Below are 8,611 nucleotides of genomic sequence, written 5' to 3' on the forward strand. Positions count from 1 at the left end.
ATAGCTAGCTAGCTCACTAGATAGAAAACAGATAGCTAGCCAGGAAGATAGCTAGCTAGATAGCATATTGGCCGGCTAGATAGTGAGCCAGCCACACCGCGACAAGTATAATTGTACCAGAGTGCAAACTGGCTCAAAAAATAAAAAAAAACGAGAAGCATTTCGGAGCCAAATGACGCATTTTTTTTAGTGGGCCGAGCCAAAAGAACCAGTTCTCTGAAAAGAGACGGACTTCCCATCACTAGTCCGTCGAGAGACGCGGACACGAGAGCGCCACACTTTGGTCAAGTAGGTGGCGTGTCGCGCCGCGCCGAAACGTTCCTCGCAGGAGAAGAAGAAGAAAAGAAGACGACGACGACGAAGAAGAAGAAGAACAACAACAACAACCTCAACAGCAGCAGCAGCGGTGGACGAATAAATGTCATATGTCGGAATTCCACCAGGTGGCAGTCATTGGGAGCCGTGGACCTGAAATCCCTGAACCAGAACCAAGAAGAAAAAAGCGAATGGCGGCTTGTGGTCGCCAATGAAACCAACAAAGTCCCAGAGAAACGTCGGAGACCCTTTTTTACACGTTTGGCTTCGTTTTGGCCTCTCGAACGGAAAAGACGCCTTCCGCGACGCTTGACGGGACTATCGGCCTGTTCCGCTTCCGGCCCAACTTTGTGCCAGACGCTCATGCTCAAAGGTGGGAAGAAATGGAATTAAAGAGTTCGAATCGTGACACCTCTCTATTTGCTATCTAGTTGGCTCGCTATCGAGCTAGCTCTCTGTTTGCTATCTAACTGGCTGGCTATCTCTCTAGCTATTAGCTGTAGAGCTAGCTAGCTCTCTATTTGCTATCTAGTTGGCTAGCTGGCTAGCTATTGGCTATTAGTTATCTATTAGCTCGCTAGCTAACTTTCTACCTATTTTTCTTTCTACCGATTTGAGTTATTCAACTATCTAGCTAACTATCTATGAGTTATCTATTAGCTAGCTAGCTAACTATGTACGAGTTATCTATTGGCTAGCCAGGTAGCTTTCTATCTACAGCGACACCTTGCCTTACGAACTTAATTGGTTCCCAGACAGTGTGTAAGGGCGAAAAGTATCCCAAAAATTAATTTCCCATAGGAAACCATTAAAATGAGAATAATCCGATGCTAGGTCCCCATAAAACATTATTTTCTCCTTTCTAATTTTCTAAGCCTTTAAACAACACAAAATATACCTTATTTTATGTATAATAAATGTGCTATGGTATTATAATTAAAGAAATAAACTGTACTATATAATAAAGTCCTTTTATTTACCTTTGTGATGGTCATTGATGGCTTGATGTAATGGAGTGGCCGGTTTCATCAGCATGAAACACTTGATGAGGAACGTAGCCTTCTTCTTTCACCATTTTGAGGAATGATCCCTTGTAGGTGCTTTCTCTGTGATAATTGTATCTAGTTCCTCATCAATTGTGTTCTGTTTAGCTGGGTTGATAGCTTTTTGCATCAAGTGTACAGATGGCTTGAGCGGGTTATTTGTGGAGCCTGATTGGTGGGAATTTTAACCTTGCAGTCTGCTAACTTAGCTAACTTAACACTCCCCCCTCCCATTGCGATTTGAAGCCGCGAACGATGAAATCCGCTGACAAGCGTGACGACGCGGACGCCGCCGACGCGGACGCCGAGCTCCTCATCACGACGGGTAAGGTGCCGGTCGCCTAGGCGACGGCATCCCGTCATCTGACTGGCCGCCTTCGCCCATGGCAGACGATGAGCACGCCGGAGAGTCCTTGGACATTGACCGATTGCTGGAGAGCAAGTCCAAGCAACACAAGTTGACCGGCGTCAACGTGCGCAACATCATCCACGTGAGTGCCCGCCGCCGTCTAGCCGCAGTCCACCGGCGCACGCTGACCTTTGCCCCCGCAGGAAGTCATCACCAACGAGCACGTGGTGGCCATGATGAAAGCCGCCATCAACCAGACGGAAGCGGTGCCGCCGTTTGTGAGTTGCGGGCAAGGGGGGGGGGGGGCGCTCTCGTGTCCGCGTCTCTCGACGGACTCTTCTTCTTTTCCTTCCGGTTTTCGGAAGTTAACTAGGCCTTCACTCAACCCGGAAGTAACTCAGATAGAACGCTAGCTAGCTAGCCAATAGATAGCTAGCTAATAGATAGCCATCTAGCTAGCTAATAGATAGCTAGCTAGCTAACAGATAGCCAGCCAGCTGGCTAAATAGCTAATCTTCTTTTCCTTTTGGCTTTTCCCTTCAAGGGGTCGCCACAGCAAATCAGTGTCCTCCATCTTTAGAGGTTTGATCCGCATGTTTGTTTTGGCCAAGCTTTTACGTCGGATGCCCTTCCTGACACAACCCTCTGTATTTATCCGGGCTTGGGACTGGCACAACAAGACATGTGTCCCTTTGTGGCTACAGAACAAGCAACAGACTAGTGATTGGAATTCCTGTTCTTTTCAGAGAGACGGCTTTTCTTTTGGCTCGGCTCACGAAAAAGATCCGTCTCTTTCGGCTCCTAAACGGCTCCTCAGTTTTTTTTTTGTTGCTTAAATTAATTAACTACCAAAAATCATGTAAATCTATGTGAAAAACGAATTACTCACGTAAAAAAAAATACACTACATCAAATAGTTTTATTTATATGAGAACTTCGGCTCATTTCAGAGAGCTGGTTCTTTTGGCGCGGCTTACTAAAAAATCCGGCTCTTTTGGCTCCTACATGGCTCCTCTGGTTTTTTTTTGTTGCTTAAATTAATTAACTACCAAAAATCATGTATAATTATGCGACCTCTCCCCCCACCCCCACTTCGCGTTTGCCTCCGCAGGAACCCAAGATGACTCGTTCCAAGCTGAAGGAAGTTGTGGAGAAAGGCGTGGTGAGAATCAACCTTTCCTCTCCCCTCCGCCATTTTGTGCCGTCCACTCCGCCGCCGTCGGTCGGGGTGCTGCGTCAAAAGTGGCGAGACGCCAACACGTGACGTCATGGCTGTCACTGCTCCCGTCAGGACATCCCGGCATGGAACATCTCTCCCATCAAGAAGAGCCGCTACACGGGCAAGGTCAGAGGTCAAAGTTGCCCTCTGCGGGAGCGCTCGCCGGGCGGCCGGCTGAAAGCTCCGCCCCGTTTGTGCCTGCGTCCAGGGACATCAGTTCGCTGACCTCCCCCTCGCCGAGGAAGACGACTCAGACGAGGAGTATCGCCCCGACGACGAGAACGAGGACGAGACGGCACCCGACTGGCGAGGGGACACCGACAGCTTCCTGGAGGAGCTGCGCGCGGTGGAGGCCGAGCTGGACGTGTGCGCCGAGCCCTTCGGGCCTCTGGAGGACGCGGGCGAGGGCGGCCTGATGGCGTACCGCACGCGCTCAAAGCGTCCCCTAAGAGACGTCCCGCTGGGACGCCTGGAGGCGGAGCTACGAGCGCCCGACATCACGCCCGACATGTACGACTGCGCCAATGAGGACAGCAACTGGACCGACTGGTTGCGAGGGCTCATGACCTCCGACGCCGACAACGATGGTCAGCGGCTGACGCGGCGGCATTGGGCGCCAATGCTGGCGCGCGTTTGCAAACGTGCCGTGTCCGTGTGTGCGTTCAGAGGAGTGCGACGACGAAGATGATCCAGAGTACAACTTCCTGGCTGACATGGATGAACCGGACCGGGAGGATTACCGCCACGACAAGGCCGTGCGCATCACCAGTCAGTAGCCGTGGCCGTGCAGGCGTGCGCACGCGTGCGCACGCCTGCACGGCCACTGTGCCACCATGTTGTTGCTCAACAGAAAAGGAAGTCAGTGAACTGATGGAGGAGCTCTTTGAAACGGTGAGACGTCCACGCCCGCTAATGCGCCGACGCCTGCTAATGCGCCGATGCCCGCTAACGCGCCGATGCCCGCTACTGAGCCCACGGCTGCTAACGCTCCACTGACGCCTACTTATGCTCCACCGACGCCTGCTCATGCGCCACCGACGCCCGCTAACGCGCCGACACCTGCGCCCACGCCCGCTAACGCACCCACGCCCGCTAACACGCCCACTGCTAACGCGCCTACTGCTAATGCGCCCACTGCTAACGCGCCCACCCGCAATCGTGCCCCCGCCTGCTAACGTGCCAACGCGCCCACGCCCTTAGGCGCCCACAACGCCCGCTAACGCGTCGACAACTTCCGCTAACGCGCCGATGACGCCCGCTAACGCACCGATGCCCGTTAATGCACCGAAGCCCGCTAACGCGTCCACTCCTAACGCCCCATGCCCGTTCATGGCCTCCGTATGTGTGCGTTAGCTGAAGGAGGACGAGAGGGGACAGGAAGTGGATGACGAAGGCCACGAAGAAGAGGAAGAGGAGGACATGCGGGAGGACGCACCTGACCAGCGCCTCGCCCGGCGAGCGGCAACGTGCGACGCGGAGGAGGAGCGGCCCGCGGCGGCACGGCGGACCGTCAAGCAGCAACTGGCTTTCATGAGGGCCACTCCACGTGTGCAAAGTGTGCAGCACACTCTGAGGCTGGACGCGCGACACCGCAGCGTGCTAGCGCAGCAAATGCAGCAGGTACGCACCCCCCCTAAAAAAAGACCATTGGGGTGTGACCCATTGGATGACACCCACGTCACTCACCGGGTGGGGCACCATTTTGAAGATGAAAGTTTCAGACAGTTTACAGCCAGTCAGCTAGACAGCTAATAGCTAGCTAATAGATAGCAAATAAATAGTTAATAGATAGCCACATAGCCAACAGCTAGCGAGCTAGCCAGTTTACAGCCAGTCAGCTACACAGCTAATAGCCAGCCAGCTAGCTAATGGATAGCAAATAAGTAGCATACGTACTATAATAAATAAAATACGATCACTATTATTATTATTATTATTATTATTATTATTATTATTATTATTATTATTATTGTTGTTATTATTATTGCGTCCATGGAATTGACTTGAAAAAATGATGGCCACCCGCCTGCAGCACGTGCAGCTGTTGCTTCAGGTGCACCTCCTCACATCAGCTGTGGAACAACTCGCCAGCGAGGCGGAAACCACGCGACATTTCCTGGTAAGGAGCAAGCGCGGCGTGCAAAATGGCCATCGGTGGGCCACGCCGCGACGCCGCCTGTCCCCTGTTGTCAGTTTGAGCTGGACCTGCTAGCGCGGCGATGCGAGCTAACGTCGTCCGGCAGCGCCTTCGGGGCCTCCAACCTGCAAGCGGCCCTCCAGCTGCTAGCCGAATGGCGGGAACGCCCCCCGCCGCCGGCGCGGCCCAAAGTGACGCCCGACGCACGCGGACAAAGTGAGTCCGGGATCCCGTCGGGGTCGCCGACCTCGCTGGCGACTTTTGTGACCCTTGCGCCTTGCCAGTGCGCAGCTTCCCGTTGATGCCGGCCGAGCTGGCGTGGCTCTTTGCCACGCGGCCCGTCTTTCTCTACCCGCAACTGCTGCCGCACGTCAGCTTGGATCCGGCTCTCTACTGCCCCCGCAGGACGGCGGCCTTCGCGCCGGCGGAAGACTGGTACACGCACCCACACGCACGCCGACTTCGCGGACGGATGCGAGATGAAATTGTGCGGGTACGCAGCCTGCTGGTGGTGGGCCTGCGTAACTTGGAGGGCACCCGCGACCCCGTCCGGCTGCTGTGCCAACTGCTGTTGGGCAAAAGCGCTATTCAGGTGAGGCGCAGGATCCTGCAGTGCTGCCGACCGGGAGCCGCCGACAACGTGGTCAAGGTAAGCGCGCGTGTCCAGCCTGGCGCCCGCTCCAAGCTAACGCCCGCGCGCTTGCTTGCGCCAAGGCCTTCCGGTACCGGCACACCATTCCTCGCATGCCGCTGGCGTGCGCTGGTCTTGCGGCGTGGGAGCAGCAGAGGCCGCCTGCGGAGAGAGATGTGCGCCTCTTGCCTTTCTGGCTGGTGGTGAGAAACCTCGAAACTGGCACCCCCCGTGCGAGTCCACACGTCGACCTTGCCTGTCAATCTTTTGCCGCCGCCTCCTCTAGAGAAGTCTTCCTGCCATCTCTGAGGCCTCCGGCTTTCCCTCCGGCGAGACGACTTACCCGCACTGGCTTCCTTCCAACCTGCGCCTGAGTCGTAAGGGCTTCGTCCGGCAGGCCGAGCGCGCCCCCCCGCCATCTTCTTGGACTTCGCCTGACCCCCACGCTTCCTTGGAGGTGATCGGGAGGACGGAAGATGCGCCAACTTCCCCTCATCTGCCTGAGGTACAGTGCTACCTCGGTTTATGAACGCCTTGCCATACAAACTTTTTGGTTTATGAAAATTTAACCTTGGCACACGGAGCGCCACAATGAGTGATGTGTCGTTCGCGAACGAGCCTGTTCTCCAAACAAGAAAATGGCAGCCGACTTGTTTTTGTCATCTATTCCCCACCCCCAGTTATCAGTTAAAGCCACGTGATTGGTCAAGAATGCAGCAGTGAGGGGGGGGGGGGCGAGAAACATTAAATCGATAGGCAGATGACAGAGAGAGAGTGAGAAAAACACAGTGAAATTTGGACTCATTTCAACTTTATTGATAGTTCAAAGGCAGAGTGTAGACTGCAAGGTTAAAATATCCCATCAATGAGGCTCCACAAATAACCCGCACAGGCCATCTGTACATTTAATGCAAAAAGCTATCAAATAAAATTATCGCCAAGAAGGCATGGCAACTTCACTCGGATATTGTCAAGATGCAACCTGGAAGTTCGTCATCCATTGACGATTTCAAGGCTATCCACGTATAGTTTGAGAACTTTAAGTGTCATACAGGGATTCATAGTGTCATTCGTCATGGTGTGGCAGCCAGTTCTGATGATAAAGCTGCCATAGCTTACAAGGAATCATTCGTCAAGATGGCCACTCCATTCCATCAAGCTATCAACGACCATCACAAAGGTCAATAATACGACCGTATTACACAGTACAGTTCATTTCTTTCATTACAATAGCACATTTATGATACAGTGATACCTAGGCTTACGAACTTAATTGGTTGCCGGACTGAGTGTAAAGCGAAAAGTGTGTATCCCAAAAATTTATTTCCCATAGGAAACCAGTAAAATGAGAATAATCCGTTCCAAAGTCCCCATGAAACATGATTTTCTACTAAATAAGCCGTAAAACTACATACAATATACCTTGTTTTATGAATAATAAATGTGCTATTGTGTTGTAATGAAAGAAATACACTGCACTGTATAATATAGTCATTTTATTGACCTTTGTGATGGTTGTTGATGGCTTTAAAAGAGGACTGGGGGCGGGGAATAGAGGACAAAAACAAGTCGGCTGCCATTTTCTTGTTAGGATAACGGGCTCGTTCGCTAACAACACATCACTCATTGTGGCGCTCCGTGTGTATCCCGAAAAATAGTTTGTATGCCGACATTTTCATAAATGTAACATTCCTAAAAACCGAAATGTTTGTAAACTAAAGGGTTCGTAAACCGAGGTATCACTGTACATAAAATAAGGTATATTTTGTATAGTTTTACAGCTTATTTAGTAGAAAATCATGTTTTATGGGGACCTGAGAACAGATTATTCTCATTTTAATGGTTTCCTATGGGAAATTAATTTTTGTGATACACACTTTTCGCCTTACACACTGTCTGGGAACCAATTAAGTTCGTAAGCCTGTATTAAAACAAAACAAACAGGGCGGGGGGCGCCACGCTGGCTTTCAAACCAAATAAGTCAGGAAAGGTCAGAGGCTAAGCTGGTGTGGTTTTCTCAGGACGGCGAGCGCCAACCCGAAGAAACAGGAAGTGGCACACATACCCAAAAGAAAGCAGCGCCGGCGGCCGTTTCCGCTCACAACGTCTCCATGGGCGAAAATGGGGAAAAAACGGTGTTGTGGACACGGTGAGGCCCCGCCCCCTCGCCGCCTGCTCGACACCGCCTGGCACGCTTTCCCTTCCATGTCAGGGAAGCCGACCGTCTCATCCTCACGGCCTGTCAGAGGCAAGGAGCCAATGGCAGCACGTTCCGATGGATCTCCGCCCAGTTGGGAACCAAGAGCCCCCGGCAGGTGGGCGGGTGCAGGGAGGGCGTGGCCAGCTGGGCTAGGCCGATGATCCCGCCTCCCACTCCGCTTCTTTTCCAGGTGAGCCTTCGCTTCCGTGACCTCCTGCGCCTTTTCCACGTGGCCACCGCATCCGGATCCTCCGCCTCAGTCGGGAGTCGCCCCGGAAGCTGAAGCGGGTCACCGGCCCGCCCCCAAAAGGGCACCGGATATTCAAAGGGCGACAGATGACATCGTCAAAACCTTTCTATTCACATTGAATGAAAACAAGGCTGGCGTTGAATTCAACATTTGAATAAAGTTTTGAAAGACCCCATGTCTCATAGTGATGTGTCGTTCGCGAACGAGATGGTTCTTAGAGCCGGATCTCTGAAGTGAACGAAGAGAGCCGGCCGAACAAGGAGCCGGAAATGGAAGTCGACTTTTTTTGTCCTCTATACCCCACCCCCGGTCTTCGGTTAATGCCACACGTGATTGGTCGAGACCCGTGGAAGAGGAGGGAGGGGGGACTTACAGACACACGGAGCAGTGCGTAGAAGGGAGGGGGGTAGACAGGTGGACAAATGTTATAATAATAATCTATTTCATTTCTAAGCGCCTTTCTTCAC

At 52.5% G+C, this 8,611-nt stretch overlaps 1 protein-coding gene across 2 annotated transcripts; it reads left to right on the plus strand.

Moving 5' to 3' along the window:
* The first annotated feature begins 519 nt into the window (after positions 1-519).
* Positions 520-8,315, plus strand: LOC148882602 (GON-4-like protein). 2 transcript variants are annotated; one of them, XM_089022882.1, is made up of 19 exons: positions 521-688; positions 1,605-1,683; positions 1,749-1,849; positions 1,911-1,985; positions 2,819-2,869; positions 2,999-3,052; positions 3,135-3,513; positions 3,593-3,694; positions 3,777-3,817; positions 4,280-4,546; positions 4,959-5,045; positions 5,120-5,279; positions 5,348-5,498; positions 5,565-5,712; positions 5,778-5,897; positions 5,981-6,199; positions 7,716-7,843; positions 7,907-8,009; positions 8,085-8,315. In XM_089022882.1, the coding sequence occupies exons 2-19, from the start codon at positions 1,614-1,616 to the stop codon at positions 8,175-8,177; spliced, it is 2,349 nt and encodes a 782-aa protein (XP_088879008.1). In that variant the 5' UTR covers positions 521-688; positions 1,605-1,613; the 3' UTR covers positions 8,178-8,315. The 2 variants fall into 2 exon arrangements, with proteins under 2 accessions (XP_088879007.1, XP_088879008.1); XM_089022881.1 differs by having other exon boundaries at positions 520-688; positions 7,907-8,315.
* The last annotated feature ends 296 nt before the right edge of the window (positions 8,316-8,611 follow it).

The sequence above is a fragment of the Hippocampus bargibanti genome, linkage group LG20, assembly GCF_051943395.1.
Source record: "Hippocampus bargibanti isolate YZ-2025 linkage group LG20, ASM5194339v1, whole genome shotgun sequence".
NCBI classification, from domain to species: Eukaryota; Metazoa; Chordata; class Actinopteri; order Syngnathiformes; family Syngnathidae; genus Hippocampus; species Hippocampus bargibanti.